This window comes from Bos indicus x Bos taurus, chromosome 19 (assembly GCF_003369695.1).
Source record: "Bos indicus x Bos taurus breed Angus x Brahman F1 hybrid chromosome 19, Bos_hybrid_MaternalHap_v2.0, whole genome shotgun sequence".
NCBI classification, from domain to species: domain Eukaryota; kingdom Metazoa; phylum Chordata; class Mammalia; order Artiodactyla; family Bovidae; genus Bos; species Bos indicus x Bos taurus.
Genome location: NC_040094.1, coordinates 59,441,603 through 59,461,269, shown reverse-complemented (window position 1 = coordinate 59,461,269; position 19,667 = coordinate 59,441,603). Strand labels below are relative to the sequence as shown.

The 19,667-nt window shown below is 52.9% G+C and overlaps 1 protein-coding gene across 7 annotated transcripts in view; it reads right to left on the bottom strand.

The window, feature by feature from the left end:
* The window catches only part of SLC39A11 (solute carrier family 39 member 11), a 376,154-nt gene that overhangs the window by 35,265 nt on the left and 321,222 nt on the right, over positions 1 to 19,667 (bottom strand). For all 7 annotated transcript variants that reach the window (XM_027518931.1, XM_027518935.1, XM_027518932.1 and 4 more), the window contains one exon: positions 11,252 to 11,321. In XM_027518931.1, the coding sequence (XP_027374732.1) occupies positions 11,252 to 11,321 (70 nt within the window). The remainder of the gene's footprint in view (positions 1 to 11,251; positions 11,322 to 19,667) is intronic.

Below are 19,667 nucleotides of genomic sequence, written 5' to 3'. Positions count from 1 at the left end.
GGCCTTAAGAGGCCCTGTCCTCTGAAGTGGTCCCTCTCTCCCCTGACTTGGGAAAGCCGTGACCTTGGGAAGCGTAACCCCCTTCGGAATGGACAGTGGAAACGGGGTGGGAGGTCTCCTAAGCCCCTCTTCTCCACTTTCCTTCTAGAACCTTGGCTCTCACGCAGTGGGGTGCTTCCTGGCACAGGGGAGCCTTGACGATGCTCATTTGGCCCCTGACCTCCCATCTGGAGATGGCCAAGGGCGAAAGCTGGCTGGAGGGGGGCTGAGGTCAAGGCGCCAGACGGAAGGCTCGGGGCCACGGCAGTCCCCGTGCCAGGCTGGGCCGCGGGGTGTTTGGCCAGGGGTCCTGGGCCAGCAGTGCTGCTCTGAGCTTGGGAAATGGTGTGGCTTTGGGCCAGTCACTTGCCTTCTGACTCTCTCCAGTGTGAAATGAGGCTTCCTGAGGTCTCTCCCAGAGCCAAGGTCAAGTCAGAAGGGCATTGCTCGTTTGTAACATGACGATGGTGTCTTGGCCTCGGTGACTTTTTCCATCCCTTCTCCCTTGCCTGCACTGAAAACTACCCATCTCAGGCCCCTCAGTCTCCGGCGAAGCCCCCCTGAGCAGGCCTGGGGCCGCCTCCGCTCCCCACCTGCAGGCCGCGGTCGGGACATCAGGCAGGAGGGAGCTGGGCGGGGGCGGCCCCCAGCCCGGGCTTCTGGACAGAATGAAAACCCTGACGCCCCATCTGATGGAATCACACCGAAGAAAGGAAACTTGTCTCTTAAGAACAAGCGAGAGGCTGATGACTGAAGGCCCAAAGAATTTTGTGGTTGGACTTTTTTTTCCCCTGTTGTTTGTTTTCTGGCACAATCTGCCTCTGTTTCGGAGCCGACGGCCGCGGTGCCTGTGACAAAGGCCTCTTTCTTACGACAGTTTAATAGCTCCGATGTGGGGGACAGCCCCGACTCCCGCGGGGCGGCCTCTGGAGGCGGCCTCTCGGAAAGGAGAGAGCCTTGCTTTCGTCCAGTTGGGTCCGAACTGAACTGAGAGAGGCTTAAGGAAACAACAACAAAAAACCAAACCAAATGGGAAACTCCTTTCGAAACAGGAAGTGAAGGCTTGGGGTGGGGAAGACAAAATGTGTCAGGAGAGAGGAGAGACTGGATCCAAGAGGGATGCTCAGAGCTCACTGTCTGCTGAGGGCGGAGGAGAGGAATCTCTGTGCGGGCGGGGAGATGCGGATGGAGACGCAGCAGGGTGGGGGGTGTAGAGAGGGTCGTGTGTATTGGTTCCCTATGGCCGCCGTAACCAAGGGCCGCCATCCAGGTGGCTGAAGACAACAGAGATGCATTCTCGTGGTCTGGAGGCTAGATGCTCAAAAGCAAGGTGTCAGCAGGACCACCCTCTCTCAGAGATCTCTAGGGAAGGTCCTCCCTCGGCTTGTCCAGCTTCCGGCGGCAGCGGGCACTCCTGGACACTTCTTGGCTTCTGGCTGAGTCACTCTGATCTCTGGTTCCCTCGGGGTGTCTGTGTCGTCACCCAGCCTCCTCCCGTGTGTATGCCTGTGTCTCTTTTCCTTGCCTTATAAAGACACTGGTCATAATGGATTTGCGTGTGCGCATGCGTGCTCAGTTGCTCAGTCGGATCTGACTGTTCTGCGACCCCATGGACTGCAGCTCCTCTGTCCGTGGGATTTCCCAGGCAAGAATACAGGAGTGGGCTGCTATTTCCTCCTCCAGGGGATCTTCCCGACCCAGGGATTGTACCTGTGTCTCTTTTGTCTCCTGCATCGGCAGATGGATCCTTTACCATTGCGCCTCCTGGGAATTTAATCCTGCACGTGGAAAGCGCTGGCTAAATGTTTCACGACTGCCAGAGGCAGGGCTGGGAGGCAGAGAGCGGGGGCAGGGGTGTTAATCCTGGGCTTCCGCACACCTGCCACCTGCCGTGAGCTTGACCTCAGGGCAAGTCCCTGGGCTCTGGATTTTCACCTGGTTCCTGGGAGGGCAGTAAGGACTGAGCAGCGCATGTGAACAGCCCTTCAAGGCAGCCACCAGTGCCATGCCGCAAACCCGCTAATGTGCCCAGGCTGCTCTCCTAGCTGGTCCAGCAAACGGCAGTGGATTCAACACCAGCACCCATCCGAGCCCCTGGTGACTCTGGAAAGCGCAGTTGCTTTCTGCCTCTTGCTGCATGTGACACGCGGTCCCAGAGGACGGTCAGAGCAGCAGTGGGAACGCAAGAGGGAGAAGTCTGTGTCATTCCCAGTGCCTGGGAAAGCCACAAACAAACGACGAGGCTGCTCTTCGAGCCTCGTGGGGTCCACGCCTCCCCCCGAGCCCGCCCTGGGCTAGACAGAGCACACGTTGTGCCGAGATCGGTCCCTGGTGCCAAGATGGTCAGCCCTGTCGCCAGACACTCGGGTGGGGGTGGCCGGGGGCCGCGGAGGAGGAGGCAGAGGAGGCGGCCCCGCACAAACGGGCTCCTTGTGCCGCTGATGTGAGAAGCGGCCGCCGGGCAGACAGGGCAGGGCAGCACGGAGCCGCCTCCTGTTCTGGGCCCAAATCCCGTGCGGTGACACTGGGGAGACTGCAGAGTCCAGGGAACCAGGAGGGGGGGGGCGGTGCGTGCAATAGAGAAGCAGCTCGTGCTGTACGGAGGGGACTGCACACTTGAAATCACGTATAGAATTCAGGCGGGCCATCAAGGCCAGGTGCAGAGCAGACCGTGCCCAGCCTGGTCCCGGGCCCCACGCAGAGAACAGAAGAGGCCCCCGGCGAGGGTGCAAGATGGGGAAATCGAAGCACACAGTATCAGAGTGAGAGCCACCCCCACGCCAGCTCAGCACTCAGGCAAGACGGCAAAGCCAGCCTGGGAGGGCCGGGGCGGGGAGGAAGGCTGTGAAGGCACGGCGGCTGCAGGCGAGTCACAGGAGATCAGAGATCCCACGCTCCTGGACCCGGGCCTCTGGCCTGGAACCCGCAGAACCCTTGTCTCCTGCATCAGCAGGTGGATCCTTTACCACTGAGCTGCCTTGGAAGCCCAAGAACATAATTGCATATTATTATTGAAAAGGGCTTTTGTGCATTTGAATAGAGAGAGAATTAAGTCCCTGTCCGGGGCAGGGAGGCGCAGAAAGGACTTGGTTTTATCCTGAGTTTATGAACTAATTTTTGGTGATAAATACAATTGTAAGAGAGTGACTGGCTGTGAAAGCAGCTTTGTTTCAAAGCCTTTACTTTACAAACTAGAAGAGGTAGCATTTGTACATCGGGCTTCACATGCCTGGGGAACACGTACTGTCCCACAATCACTAGGAGTCCTAGAACCACAGCTGCCACCCTGCTTTCTCACGTGACACAGCTGGAAATGTAGGTATTAAGAGCCCAGGGCACAGGCAGGAGGCCAGGTGCGGGGAACCCAGAGTCTCGCCCTGACGCCCTACTGCCGCACGGTGGCGCTGTCTGCCAACCAGCTGCCAGTTCCACCGGCTCCTGATAATTCAAGGTAAGGCTAGGCAGCTGTGTCGGGGGACGGGAAAGAACAATGTATTATGGGGAGGAGCTGTCAATAGACTGACTCTAGAATTCCAGGATGGAAGACTCTTCAGAGTCCCTTGGACTGCAAGGAGATCAAACCAGTCAATGGTAAAGGAAATCAGTCCTAAATATTCATTGGAAGGACTGTTGCTAAAGCTGAAGCTCCAATACTTTGGCCACCTGAGGCAAAGAACTGACTCCTTGGAAAAGACCCTGATGCTGGGAAAGACTGAAGGCAGGAGGAGAAGGGGACGACAGAGGATGAGATGGTTGGATGGCATCACCGACTCAATGGACATGAGTTTGAGTAAACTCTGGGAGTTGGTGAAGGACAGGGAAGCCTGGCCTGCTGCAGGCCATGGGGTCGCAAAGAGTCAGACATGACTGAGCGATGGAACTGAAGAATTCGTGGCAAGGTAGTTTAATGGGTTCAAGAGAAGAGCTTGTCTGCCTTAAATAGGATGGAAAGTGCCATCTGCTATTGCAAATAAAAAGCAGCACAAGATTTTACTTCCAGTTTTGCTGACATGATGGAAAGGGTAGCGGTGGGGAGGGGCCTGTGTGTGTGGCTGGCCAGGGTGTGTCCTCGCACTGGGGCTCCAGTCTCAGGCTAGAGACCGCTCTGCAGCGAGCTGAGGCTCGGCTGCAGCTTCCCCAACCCAGGAAAGCTGAGATCCAATTCAGAAGGTCAAGACTTCCTCCTTGAGGAAGAGACAGTCTCGTCAGGACTCCCCAGAAGTCTGGGAACTTGGTCCCGCCACAGGGAGGTCTGGGGCGTTAGCAGAGCAGCCTGCGATGTGGAGATGGCCCTGGCAGCCTGCTCCTTAAAAGATGCTGCTGCTGCTGCTAAGTTGCTTCAGTCGTGTCCGACTCTGTGAGACCCCAGAGACGGCAGCCCACCAGGCTCCCCCGTCCCTGGGAGTCTCCAGGCAAGAACACTGGAGTGGGTTGCCATTTCCTTCTTCAATGCATGAAAGTGAAAAGTGAAAATGAAGTCGCTCAGTCATGTCTGACTCTTAGCGACCCCATGGGTTGCAGCCCACCAGGCTCCTCCGTCCATGGGATTTTCCAGGCAAGAGTACTGGAGTGGGATGCCACTGCCTTCTCCAAAAGATACTGAGTGAACACCAATGAAAGAATTTATGTTTTATTTCCCCAACTGCCCTCCAGGGCTTCCCTTGTAGCTCAGTGATAAAAGATCGACCTGCCAAGCCAGAAGACATGGGTTCAATCCCTGGTGGGAAACTAAGATACCGCAAGGCACGTGGTGCAGCCAAAAAAAAGTGCTCCTGGCTGCCCTGGTGGTTCAGAAAGAACCCATCTGCTAATTCAGGAGACTCAAGAGATTCGGGTTCAATCCCTGGGTTGGGAGGAGTCCCTGGAGAAGGAAATGGCAACCCACTCTAGTATTCTTGCCTGGAAAACCCTATGGGCTGAGGAGCCTGGCGGGCTACAGCCCATGGGGCCGTTAAAGAGTCAGACCAAACGTCTGCTGAGTGACCAAACGTCTCCTCTCACCATGTCAACGAAGTCTCCTCTTCAACACTGCATTTATCTTGCAAACGTGTTTTCCTGATTAAACTTGAAGAGAAGTAGGTGGACAACTGGAACAGATGGATGGGCACGTACAGGTCTACGCACCTGTCAAATTATTAATGTTGACTAACGAGCAGGAAGATGTGTCTACTGCCGTCTTTGTCTCTAAACAAATGGCTGCTTAGCTGATTAATGGCTGCTGTCTTAAATGAATGCTAATATTTCAACATGCATATCGGCTTTTAAGCCAGGCAGAAGGATACACCTGACTTTCGCTTTGCTCTTTGATCTGAGCGGCAAACACAGACTTCAGAGTTTGTTCTGATGCCTTAATGTGTAACTCAATGAGCCACGTCAGGTCCAGATGCCGGCTAAGACTGCAGGCATCCTTGACCAAGTGTCTGGGTGTTGGGTAGCCATGGCTGGCCGGGGCACTCAGCAAGAAAAAAAAAAAATGTCCAGGAATACCTCGGTGTTGCTTTGTGAATTCTGTGGGGTGTACCGTCAGGTCAGCGGCCAGCCTCCTCTGCTGCACGTAGCCAGCTGCGGGATGTTTGCCATGCCGGCCGGTCAGGGTGTGTTCTCGGATTACAGACACCTCTCTACTCGTGCTTAAGTAGGATGCATGCGATATGTGAGGCCAAATCCGAAGCATAAATAGCCTCGCTCTCCCTGCTGGTTTGAATTATGCCTGCCGCTGAGTTAAGAGCTGAGGGCACATTTCCTCTCTGGAGCACACATCCTCTGGAGGTAATGACACTTCAGGAGGGAAAACCACTTAAGCGGCCAACTCCCCAAGGAATGGCAGGATGGAGAAGGGCTTTGTGGTGAAACCAAAGAGAAACTGCTGCGGGACCTGATCGGAAGGAAGAAAGTCGTGATTCCCTTGAACTGCTGGCGGAGGCTCATCTTCCTCCAGGAGATGTTCGGTTTGGAACAGGTCCCCTGAAGATGTAGGCCACCACCTGGGGGAGGAAGGCGGACCAGGTGGAAGGCTGGTGATGGGGAGGGCGCCAGAGCGGCGACGCAGCTACAGCATCTGAACACTAGATGGCAGCAGCCATATACAGATTACTCACTGGGGCCCCACAGGTGGACTTGCTGCCTTTTCCTACTGTTCATGGGATTCTCGTGGCAAGAATACTGGAGTGATTTGCCATTCCTTCCTTCAAAGGATGGCAGGGCTTCCCTGGTGGCTCAGATGGTAAAGAATCTGCCTGCATTGCGGGAGACCCAGGTGTGATCTCTGGGTTGGGAAGATCCCCTGGAGGAGGGGATGGCTACCCAATCCAGTATTCTTGTCCCTGGAGAATTCCAGGGGCAGAGGAACCTGGCAGGGTTCCATGGGGTTGCAAAGAGTCAGACATGACTGAGTGACATGAACACACATACCTGTAGTCTTTTTGCCTTTTCATACTGTTTGTGGGATTCTCGAGGCAAGAATATTGGAGTGGTTTGCCATTTCCTCCTCCACTCAAAGCTATGGTTTTTCCAGGAGTCATGTATGGATGTGAGAGTTGAACCATAAAGAAGGCTGAGCACCAAAGAACTGATGCTTTCAAACTGAGATGCTGGAGAAGACTCTTGAGAGTCCCTTGGACTGCAAGGAGATCAAGCCAGTCAATCCTAAAGGAAGTCAACCCTGAATATTCATTGGAAGGACTGGTGCTGAAGCTGAAGCTCCAATACTCTGATTACCTGATGTGAAGAGCCGACTCCTTGCAAAAGACCCTGATCCTGGGAAAGATTGAGGACAGGAGGAGAAGGGGGCAGCAGAAGATGAGATGGTTGGATGGTATCACTGACTCAGTGGACATGAATTTGAGCAAACTTTAGGAGATGGTGAAGGACAGGGAAGCCTGGTGTGCTGCAGTCCATGGGGGTCACAAAGTGTCAGACACCACTTACTGAATTAACAACAACACATGTAGTCTTTTCTGGTAGCTGGTGTCATAACTTGGACAGTGAACTTGGCCATGGCTGTGCTCCAATAAAATTTTACTTATAGAAGCCAAGTGTTGGGCCCGATTTGGCCCACTTGCCAACCCCTGCACTAAATGGAGAGCTCTGCCTGGCCCAGCTAGCTCGGTCCACACATCACAGGCATATGCCAGGTAACTCTCTTCCCCTCCCAAATCCATGCAGACCTGTCCCTCATTCCCCCTCAGCCCCTCTCATCTACCTATGTGATTACCTACGTCTCCTGAACGTGAACTCTCCCTCCCACTCGATGAAAGAATCAGGTGACAAATGCTGCCTATCGGTTCTGAGTCTAAACCCCCTCCTTCCCATCAGCCTCTCCATTCCCACCATCATCGAGCCATCCTCTAACTTCTCTGTCGCTCTTAAAATAACAGGTAACAGTGGTGTCAACAGCATCTGTCCAGTCGCTGGACTCTTCACAGGGATCCGTCTACCTCCCCCACACCAGAATTCTTCCCTTCAGTGGCGTCAAGGTTCAAATTGCCCCTTGGACTTTGTCATCAGAACCCACCAAGGTTGTCAGCCTCTTGCTGAAGAAGGTGCTTCTCCTTTGGCCTTCGGTCTCACTTCCATAAATTCCCACGTGAACCGCACCCCCTTTGGTGATGTCACCTGCCTGCAGGTCGAGGCTGCACGTGCTCTTAACCACCTCCCCCACCCTCCTGACGAAACGCTTTGTTCTCTGAAGCGCCCCTGAGGTCCACTGGTTCCTTGGACCATCTGGTTTGCATCCCCTACCTGTGCTCATCTCATGGTGCCTGAGGGCTTCGCCTCCACTGACCGATTGCTTTAGCGATCTGGGTGCTATTTTTCGATTACGTGGCGCTGAGGTCAGAAAGTCTGGTCTGAACGGTATTGACCTGGGTGTGTTCTCACCTTCTCTGTGGCACGGTGCTGTCACCATTTCTGGGAAACACCCACACCGTGTGCTTGGGAAGAAGGTTGACGTTTTCCTAACTGCTGGGTTGGGGTCCACATATGTCCATTACGCACATTTTGTTAGCACGTTACCCATTTATCAGCGTCAGAGAGGGGAGCCGTTCTCCCCACCACGACTGGGCTTCTGACTGTTGCTCCTTGCAGTTCTGACCATTTTTCCTGAGCCTTGTGAGGCTGATGTTGCTGGAAGCGTACACACGCGGGATCATTATGTCAGCCGGGTACCTTGTCTCTCTTGTCATTAAGTACTGACCTTTATTCTCTCAGCGGCTTTCCGCCTTTGAGTCTGCCTGGTCTGAGACTGAAATTGCTAATACCCGCTTTCTCTTGATCAGCATTCACCTCGTGTCTTTTGTCATGCCTTTATCTTCCACCTCTGCATGTCAACGTTTTAGGCACATCACTTGTTAATTACGCAGAATTGGAATTTTAAAAAGCAAAACCTCTCTTTCAAAAGATGCATTTAATCGTCTGATGACTGTTTTTACACCCCCCCTCCCCCTAGCATTAGTCTGTCTTTCTCTTTTTTATCTTTCTCTCTGCCTCCCACGAAACCCTGCGTGGTCTGCAGCATGAGCTAAGGGCAGAGAAGGCTCACATGCCTTGACTGGGGGCAGGGGCTGTTCTGAAGTAAGATCAGAGGAATTTGAAAGGAAGAACCCAAACCACAAACTGTGTATGGATCTGTAAGTGGGGCAGACAGACTGAAGGACAGGGTCTGCATGAGGCCACCCTTCTTCTGTCTCTGTGGCCGGCATTGTATGGACCCACTCTCCCCACCATTCCCCACACTCCATACCCTGGACACAGGGGCAATGAGGGCAGAGTCAGAGGGGCATAAAATCCCCCCAAGGAGGCTGGTTTATCAGAGGGTTTCATGAGGCTGAAAACAGCCCCACCTCCCCAGCTCGATCGCAAATGGAGAGCCCCGAGGAGGGTTTACATAACTCAGAGGATCTGTCTGGTCTCAGGAAACAGGGAGCTGGGTTGAAAAGACTTTTCTTCTACTTTCTTCAGAGACACGAAGCTTAGCAGAAAGAGCCGGTGACAGAACATTGGAGTTGACATCTTGATGTCGAGGGAGATGAGGTGCCACCAGACGGGAAGCCGGGCCGTGAGCACGGTGCCTGGGGCGGGCTGTCACTGGCTGGCACGGATGTCTCTGGAGCGTGCGCGACTCCAGGGACTCGGGAGGGCCCCTCAGCGCCCAACACTGCCCGCCCTGACGGTCTGCGTGGTCCAAGGCAAGTGGAGATCGGATGGCTGTGCCAGGGCATGAAGCCCTCCCCGCCCCACCACTCCTGGGGCAGGAAGAGCAGCCCGCAGGCTTGATGAGGCCAATCAAGCCCCAGGTCTGGGTGATGGTCCTCACAGTCTGAGGGCTTCACCCATCTACCATCTCCTGGGATCATCGTCATAGGTGTCTTGTTTAATGCTGACCCTGGAGTCGGGGCGAGGGAGCGACTTGCGAGTCTGACAGGCAGGCATGAGAATTGAGAAAAAGGAAAAAATCTCGACCCACAACGTGGCAGCCCATGCCCGCGTCCGGGGCTTCGTGCAGCAAACGGGCCCCTTCACATGTAGCATCAGAGTCCAGTGACCCCAGTGACTACACAGACACACGGAGGCCCTAGGGCAGCTGAGGGTCTCGAGGAAAGGATGCGACGGGGAGTAAAGAGACCCCAGGAAAGGTGGGGACCGAGCAGGGAGGGTGGGATTCTGTGAGGAAGTAGTTCCTGGCAACCACGGTCCACAGACCCAGGGCAGACCATTGAAGGAAGCGGCGACATTGCCTTCAGGGGAAAAAAGTCGATTTTGAGATTGTACCAGTAAGAGGGCAGTCGAATGAACTCAGCACAGAAGCCAGTGGCCACCGGACCACCACTTTGAGCCGAATTATGTTTTCAAAATATCGTGATTTCCAGGGACTTCTCTGGCAGTCCGATAGTAAAAGATCTGCCCGCCAGTGCAAGGAACACGGGTTCAATCCCTGGTCTGGGAAGATTCCACATGCCGCAGGGCAGCCGAGCCCACGCGCCACAACCGCTGAGCCCCTGCTCTACAAGAGAAACAGCGAAAAGCCCGCACGAGGCAATCGAGAGCCGTCCCACAAAGCGACACAGGCCCAGCGCGGCCACAGATTAATTAACTTAAAAGTTTTGAGCACCTTGAGAGTGCGCTTGTGCTAGCTGTTTCAAAGTCGCCGCGGACCCCACCACTCCCAACTATCCGCCCCCGAGCGGCCCCGCCTGCCTGTCCCTACCTGATCGCCTGCGCCCGTTTGTGCTATCCTTCGTCCCCTGCAGGCATCTGAGTCTTCTGCCCTTGGATGGATGGCACCGCGCCCTCCTTCAGCCTGGAGGCTGGGGTACTCCTGGTTCTGTGGGCATGAGTGGACCAGGCAGCTCATCTGCACGAAGCCCCCTTATGGTCCCGAGGCTGTGGCCTTATCCTGGCTCTGGATGATCCGAGAGAGGTGGAGGGGAGAAGAACCCACAAGGCCTGGTGACTGTCTCGGGAAGACGGGGGGAACAGGGGCCCAAGGATGACAGTGAGCTTGGCTTGCTCAGCCAGGTACCTGGTGGTGACGGGAGACCAACGGAGAATCAAGCCCTGGGGCTGCGGGAGAACGGCCAGGGAGAGAGCGCCGAGTGAGAAGAAGGGGGGCCCTGGAGATGGAGCGCCGGAGAACATGAGCATTTCAGGAGGGGCCGGCGGACACGAAGCCGGCAGGAGAGCCGGAGAAGAAGCAGACGTGAGAGAGAGGAAATCGGGAGCGGAGGCAGCCAGGGAGAGGAACGCGAGGGCTCGGAAGAGAGGGAGGGTCGGCATGGCCAGCCGTGGCCTTTGTGGCTCTCTGGCCTTTCCATCCGCCTGGGGCTGAATTCTCGGATATGGGACCAGCGAATACCAAGGGCGATCACGGTACTCGAGCCCTGGAGGATTCGAGCATCTGCCGGCGGGTCCTGGAATCAACCCCCCAGAACACTGTCTTATCCTGATTTATCCATTTACAGCGTTTGGAAAACAGCATGCAGTTATATCCACGGTTGGTTTCCAAAACAGCTACCCCTAAGCTAGCTTGCTGGAAGAACTTGGCATAAGCCTGTTTCTTTGATGGAGCATCTCTCTCAGGTGTGAGCACCCCTGCCCTCCTCCTCGCCTCCACCAGTCAGAGCTGGGGGGCTGGGGTGCTGCACAGCTTCAGTGCAGACGGCTCACCCGAGGCACCAGCTGGTGCAGTGCCACCAAGGCATAAGGTGTTGCTTACCTGGCACTCTCGAAGGTGGCCGACGCCGTCTTTCCTACGGCCCCAAATCCAACTCCAACCGCAAGACCCTCTGAAAGAGACATAAAGACGCACGAGGCATTAGGAATCATTCTTCTATAATATTACATATGCATATGGGCTTCCCAGGTGGCTCCGTGGTAAGAACCCGCCTGCCAATTCAGGGCTTGTGGGTTTGATCCTTGGGTAGGGAAGATCCCCTGGAGGAGGAAATGGCAACCCACTCCAGTGTTCTTGCCTGGAGAATCCCATGGGCAGAGGAGCCTGGTAGGCTACAGTCCACAGGGTCACAAATCGTCAGACACAACTGAGCAACTACACAGCAACAATACTTGCACAAAGCCAAAACCAGCAGACCGCTGTGTGCTGGGTTAGGGCTGTCGTCCACCAGGGCAGGGAGATGCATGGTCGGACCCACTTGGTGGGGGTACCCCTGGGGTACCATGGAAACAGTTACATACTCCATCACACTGGCAAACCTATGGTCCTTTTTGCATACTTTATAGTCACTCAACACGCTTACACTCATTCAGCTGTTCAGAACAGGCAGTTTCTTCACTTCTTCGTAAGAAATCAGAATAACAGGATTTCAGCATGACACAACACAGGTTAAAAGCAGATCCTGCAAAGGCTCATTTCTGAAACAGGTGTGCCGCTCTGTTTGCAGATAAAGGAACTCGACGTAAAGAATGAATCTTACATTTGTAAAGGTCAGTGGATTTTTCTATTATGCGTTGATGTTGAGAAACTGAAGTTTTTGAGTCCTGGAGTTCATTTGAATTTGACTGTTTTAATCCTTTTTGTTAATTAAAAATGCTTGCAAAAAAAGGGGGAGCTTTGATTCAGAGGTCCAAGCTCCTCAGCCTTGATAGTTTCTTGTCCTTTTCTTTGTCTTTCAGAGATTTCCTCCAAGGGTGGGCACTGCAGAAGCTGTCACTCCAGGGAGGAATTTGGATAATAAAAGTTCAAAACTTTCAGGACTGCCTGATGCATCTCACAAGCTTCAAAAAGAATGAATGTCCTTGGCGAGGTTCCACATACCACTGGGGGCTGAATTTCAGGCCTGGCTAGGGTGGATATGTCTAAGGGTTTCAGGCATCCCTGAGATCCACGGGGAGGCAGCCTCTTACACAGCCCTGGAATCTCGGGAGCTGTCCATGGTCCCGAGAAGATAAAGTTAGAGGACATCTGAGCTGCCTCCATCTGGCCTGTCTCCCACCTTCGGGGAGCCCAGTGTTCACAAGTCTGCTGTTCTCAATCTTTTTTTGTACCAGCACAGCCCAGACCACAACCCACTCCCATCAGCAAGTTGTGGTCTCATCTGGGGCAACGTTCTTCACCAGGTGTCAAAAGCTAAGCAGAGACTGGCCTGGGTTCCCTGACACCAGGGGGGCCAATCCCTCCCTTTGAGAAAACTTGCTTTTCTAAACCATAAACAGCAGCTGGTGGCTCTTTTGTTAAAGATTCTGCTCGAATGAGTCATTTAATGTAAATGGTAGTGCAGCCCTGACAATAGGACTTACATTAATTAGCAAACTAACCCTTTCTAGTTATTTAGCACTTGACTTACTAATGCTCCCAACAGCTCTGGAGGTGGTGGAGGTGGTGGTGGGCGGGCGGGGCGGGGAGCGGTGCGGGGAGGCTATCCAACTAATGTAGGAGAGAAAGGGCTCCTCCACACTGACAGGGTGTCAAGGGGCAGGGCCAGGCTTGACCCTCAGTCCCCCAATCCCTTCACCATCCCAGTTGGCTGAGATGGGCTGCAGCTATTCTCCCAGGTGTGGGCAGCACAGGCTGGCATCCGAGTATCTGCATCCCAAGGAGGTTCTGAGCAAAGGGAACGCATCCTGCCTCTGCCCCGCCCTGAAGCTTGGCCACGCCCACAGAGGGTACCACAGCCTCTGCCCCGCCCCGTAGCTTGGCCACGCCCACAGCAGGTACCGCAGCCTCTGCCCCGCCCTGTAGCTTGGCCACGCCCACAGAGGGTACCACAGCCTCTGCCCCGCCCCGTAGCTTGGCCACGCCCACAGCGGGTACCATAGCCTCTGCCGCCAAATGCACACGCGGTGGCCCCCCAGGTGGCTCAGCACGTAGAGTCACCCTGCAACGCAGGAGGCACAGGACATGCGGGTTTGATCCCTGGGTTGGGAGGATTCCTCTGGAGGAGAAAATGGCAACCCACTCCAATTCTTGCCTGAAGAATTCCCATGGAAAGAGGAGCCTGGAGGGCTACAGTCAAAAGGGTCACAAAGAGTCGGACACGACTGAGCACACGCGCATGCACATCTTGGCTGTCGGCCAATCAAGTTTCCGATTTGGAATAAAGGAGAGGAAGAAGAGGTAACGGAAGAAGGGAATATGACTGCAGTTGTCTGAAGGTGGAGGAGTGCCTGATAGCTAAACTAATGAGAAACCAAGACGAATGACCCACCCGGCAAGACAACAAATACGGGAATGAAGGCAGATACTGGAGACCAGCTGGTGGTAGAAAGAACCCGCTGGGTGAAACAGGGAAGAGGAAAAAATGAGACTGGTGTTCACACCCCAGGGCTTCCACCAAAATTGCAAATCAGGGAGATAATTAAGACAAGAATCCAAAGTGGCTGGAATATTATTAGTAAGCCAGGCCTCTTTTCACAGCTGCTGCCATTAAGCCAAGTGCAGAGAGAAGGAAGACCAACTTCCAAACCTGGGGTTATAGGCCCCCGGGACGCAGGGAGCCAGGGTCCCCAGGGCAAACTTGAGAATAAGCTCCAAACCTGCTCTGCCCATTCTGCTCTTCTGCGGGTGGGGGTCTGCCTCTCACCATCTCCCACCCCTCCTGAATCTCCGTGTCTCCCCACCCTCCAAGGGGAGGGGGCACGGGCCTTCTGTTCCTCCTTGACCGGGGAGCAGCCTCCACCTTCAGAGACCAGCTCTCCACCCAGGGAGAGAGCGTCTCAACCTCCCTTCAGCAAGGTAATCCCGGGCCTTCCCCTGGGCTGTGCCCCTCTGCCTGCAGTGTGAGTCAGTTTTCTCTTGTTCCGGAGGTGGGAACCAGTAAGCCCCCCTATCTCAGATCATTTCTCCACCCTTTCTGTATTTCAGCCATGCCATGCGGCTACTCCCCAGTCAGGGACTGTGACAGGCAGAGACGGAGGGGCTGAGCAGAGAGGAGCGGGTGGTCCGATAATGGGCCTTCTAGCCAGATGATGCTTTACCACTACTTATGCTTTAGGAGCAAGTCTGAACGTAATTCATGCCCAGGTCACTCACTGAAAAACAGACACATAACCATCCTGGAGCATCAGCTGCTGGATGGGACCACCGGGCCACGGGGGTGGCCTCAGGAGCCGCCAAGCGGGCCGGGCAAGCTCAGCTTAGATCCCTCCTCTGCCCACCTGGTCATTGTCGCTAAGCTGGGAGATGGACATCAGGCCAGGTGAGGGGGCAGTGCTCACCACAGGGCAGTAGGTGTCCCCTCTCGGCCATCAAGGACTCACACACCACAGGGCGGTCCGGCTGCCTTCGTGCCCAAGCTGATCCCACAGCTTGGAGGCGGCTTTGGGGGAGACTGGCCCCCAGTATGTGAATTCCCCTTCCTGGCCTGTGGGAAGGAAATCCAGGAAGATGGGAACTCTGAAATATCATACATTTATTAAAGAAAATATTGGTCTGTCCAGCCAGGTATTGCCACAGGATTCCATTGCCATGGAATTCCTATGGGGTCTTGAAAAGGTCTAATAAAGGATGGAAGTTATCAACTTAAACTGTTACCTTTTTTTAGAAAAAGTAGTTCGACACACTTTTCTACTGTGGTTTGTGAACCCTGCTGTTCATATGGGATGAAGTTAAGTGTTGGGAAAGATGAAAAATAGAGGTGTTCCAGAAGAGGTGGATTTAACTCCAGTTCTTTCTCTCTTATTATTTTCTTACTTATTTTTATTGAAATATAGTTGATTTGCAACGTTGCTAATTCCTCTTGTACGACAAAGTGATTTGGTTACACAAAGAATGTATTTTATTTTCTTGGGCTCCAAAATCACTGTGGACAGTGACTGCGGCCATGAAATTAAAAGATACTTGTTCCTTGGAATAAAAGCTATGACAACCCTAGACAGCATATTAAAAAGCAGAGACATTGCTTTGCCAATATAGGTCCGTAGAGTCAAAGCTATGGTTTTTCCAGTAGTCGTGTACGGATGTGAGAGTTGGACCATAAAGAGGCCTGAGTACCAAAGAACCAGTGGCTTTCGAATGGCCTTGCTGCGGGGAAGGGCACCCTGGGGCCAGCTGCCTGGGAGGCACACCTTCATCGCTGTGGGCGCACCTGGCCACACTCAGCCCCGCAAGCAGAGTCAAGGTACAACTAACTCCTTGTGGGGGCACCTTTGGAGGTGCGGGGGGCACACAGTCATGGTTTTATGATTCCTCTAAGAAGTTGGGAGGAGACATTTTTTTAAAGCCCCTTGAAGGACTTCTGCATGAAATTAGACTTTGGCAGTTCTTTTAGGATAATGAATAACCCCGTTTATCCCTCCCCATACTTGACTCTCACCAAAGCATTTCCAAAAACCAGACAAAGAAAAGACTTTGATGCCTCAGATCACTGTCATGCTTTGCGGCACTGAAGGCAGATGGTATCTAGTATAATGCATGTGGCTCATGAGGGCGGTGGGGGGTGGTCCTTGTTTTCTTACTGGGAGGTTAACAGAGGAGGAAATTAACTCTGTGCCTCCCCCAGCCCAGTTCTGTGATTGCCAGCTGCCAGGTGGGGGCCCTCGGGGCTCTTCTGGGTGGGCCCCACGTGGTTGTGGCTCTGATGGGTGAACACGCCCACCCAGCCTTGGGTCATCACGCACAGCGTGGAAAGGTCAGGGGCTGTGTTCTCCCGAGTCCACGTCTTGTAGACAAAGCTGACCTACAGGAGGAGAGAATGTCACGGGCACGATGACATCAAGAAAACTGGCCCTGAAGTGTTTATGTCTCTGCCTGATTTATCCCCTGAAGCCTGACTGCACCTCCGCCCTTCCTTCCTGCATCTGAGATGTGCCCACACCCTTTCAACACCTCGGTTTTTTCCTAAACCATCTTCCAGTTTTACTTTTTCTAAGACTTTAGGCACAAAAAGAGGCTTCATTTCACGCTCTTATTTTGAAGTTAAAAAGTGGTTGCTTTCAATCACACTGCTTACTGCTTTTTAATCATGGTGATATACTTTCCCTTGAAAAAAAAAAAACACAAAATGCTCAGAAAAAGTCTACAGTAATAATTTCCCTACCTCCAATTCCTATCCTTAGTTTTACTCCCAAGAGGCAAAATATTTCTTAACAATTCTGACTTTCAATTCTCTGATGGGTACCGCTGTCACTTTAAATAACATATTAACATATTGGTTTCTTAAGTTTATCACAGTATTGATTTAGAGAGTCTGTTGATGGCTCCATGGTTTCTTCCTTATCAGTCTTACTGTTGAGTGTCCTTATAAATGTTGAGGAACGTGGAACACATGCTTCCCACCTCTGCTTTATTTCCACCTTTATCAAAATTACAGCGTTTGATATTGCTCTGTAGATGATATTTCATTTATGATTTATTCTCAAGACAATTCAAAAAATTCAATCCAGATAAAAAGTGAATTTATAATATCGGGGTGCTAACACGGTATTCTCTATATAATCAGGTTGCTATGTGATGAGAAGGAAGAGCAAGCCTAAGGCTTTAAACTCTTCCCATTTGAAGAGGATGGTCCCAAGGCCAAGTGGACTCCTTCCTGACTCCTTTTTGGCATTCATTCCATCTTCTAGGTGTTAATTTTCTAGGGTTTCCCAGGTGGTACTAGTGGTAAAGAACCCACCTGCCAATGCAGGAGACGCAAGAGACTTGGGTTTGATCCCTGGGTCGAGAAGATCCCCTGGGGTAAGAAGTGGCAGCCCACTCCAGGATTCTTGCCTGGAGAATTCCATGGACAGAGAAGCCTGCAGGGCAAAAGTCCATGGGGCTGCAAAGAGTTGGAAATGACTGAGTGAATGAGCACACCCTGCTCTTCAGTTCAGTTCAGTTCAGTCGCGTCCAACTCTTTGCCACCCCATGAATCGCAGTACGCCAGACCTCCCTGTCCATCACCAACTCCCAGAGTTCACCCAGACTCACATTCATCGAGTCAGTGATGCCATCCAGCCATCTCATCCTCTGTCGTCCCCTTCTCCTCCTGCCCCCAATCCCTCCCAGCATCAGAGTCTTTTCCAATGAGTCAACTCTTCGCATGAGCTGGCCAAAGTACTGGAGTTTCAGCTTTAGCATCATTCCCTCCAAAGAAATCCCAGGGCTGATCTCCTTCAGAATGGACTGGTTGGATCTCCTTGCAGTCCAAGGGACTCTCAAGAGTCTTCTCCAACACCACAGTTCAAAACCATCAATTCTTCGGTGCCCTGGTCTTAATTAGCTACTATTGTCCTTCCTTCCTTCCTTTCTTTCCCAATTGTTACTTTTAACTGTGGTAAAAAACAGATGGGCAAGGAAGCTGGAAGGATGGTTAGGACTAAACCCACCAGGATGAAGCATCTCTTGAGAACTAACAAGAGAAGCAGGAGTGAAAAGAGCAGCAAGCAAGAGGAGGATGGAGAATGGCCTTGGAGCACATTGATGATGGATGACAGAGCACGCCAGCACCCGCAGAGGAGCGGCAAAGATGATACCGTAAATCACCGCGAAGCACTTGGCAAATTTAAAGTCCGGTGTAAATGCCACATATTAATAAAATATTCAACTCAGCCGGCAAGGTGCTCTGAGCCCAGAGGCCTTCTTTTAATTAATGTCAGATTTGATCCAAGACATGCTCAAGACAGATGAGCGGGCGCTCAGAAAATCCTCCCCTGACCGGCTTCATCACTAGCTCCTGCATTCCTGGAGAACCTGCTCTCCTGCCTGACATGTGCAATCCTGTGTTTCTTGTGGGGGGGTGGGGATGCAAGACAGATGTGGGCTACCCCTGGAGAGTAGGGGATAGAGGTGAGGAATATGATGTTGTTGTGACCGCAATGGCGGGGGGCGCGGTCAGCGTTCTAAAAAGAAGACTGAGATTTGAAAGCGCTTCACCAATTACACTTGAAAGCTTTCGCACAGCAACGGAAACCATCGACAGAAGGAAAAGACAACCTACTGAACGGGAGGAGATATTTGCAAATGATACGACCAGTAACGGGTCAGTACCCAACTACGTCCACGGCATCCCAGTCACTGCTCGAAAACCAAACAACCTGATTGAAAGATGGGCAGAAGGCCTGAATAGATGCTTTCCAAGGCAGACATGCAGGTGGCCAGCAGGCACAGGGAAAGACACCCACATGGCTAACCTCAGATTAGCACAGCCTGGCCGTCGACAGCAGCAGGCGGCCGCGGGTACGCCGCTGTCAGGTCCCCAAAGGAGCGGTGTGTGCTGCCCTGACCTTGTGTCTGTAGACCCACCGCAGCCGCTCCTTCCACCCTGCTCAAACTCGGCTCTCTTCTTCAGACAGACAACCAGAAGGCCAAGGGAGCTCCAGGCTCCGTGGCGTCTGCTCATTCCTGCTTGCTGTGGCTGCCCTGGCTTTCAGGGCGCATCTGGACTGTTGCTTGTTTGGGATTGAGGACGTAGGCCTATGGCCTGCTCCAGCAGATAAACGTTTGGTTCTTCTAGAGTGTTCTCACCCTAGACTGTGGTTTGCAGATGGCTGCTGTGCGGTGGAGGTGGAGACAGTCATACCAGGATCTCCAGGGAGGGGCTGTAACCGTGGAAAGGCTTTCGGTGGGACTTAGATTCTCATCTGTGAACCCTCCAGCCGCCTCCCCATCTTCTTGCACGCATGCGTACATGCCTGCATGCTAAATCACTTCAGTCGTGTCTAGCTCTGTGTGACCCCACGTACTGCAGCCCGCCAGGCTCCTTTGTCCATCAGCGTCTCCAGGCAAGAATACTGGAGTGGGCTGCCATTTCCTTTTCCAGCCCCATCCTCCTCCCCTCCTCCAAAAGGAAAACCAAGGTCCTGCACATCAGTATTTTCCAAATGGAGCCCCACGGAGCTCCAGTGACCACGGAAATGGGTTCTATAGTCAAATACTGTGTTGAACCACCTGAAATCACTGCTATTTAACTGGTGCTTTTTTTTTTTTCTGGGACTATAAAACAGCAATCTCATATGGTCCAACCTAATGAGTTCTGGAAACTTTGAATATTCAGATTTCACATGAACCTTTAAGGCCTGAAGAATTCCCCGAAGTGAAGAAACCTGTACAACTTTGTTTTCCAAATGGAGTTGACACCAGAACCCTTTTATTAGATAACACCTGTTAACATCTTGCAGAACCTGTGTTTTGTAGGATTTTTTCCTTGGGAATACTGCCTCAGATAATTCAAGATAATTAAGAGCTTTCTAACCCT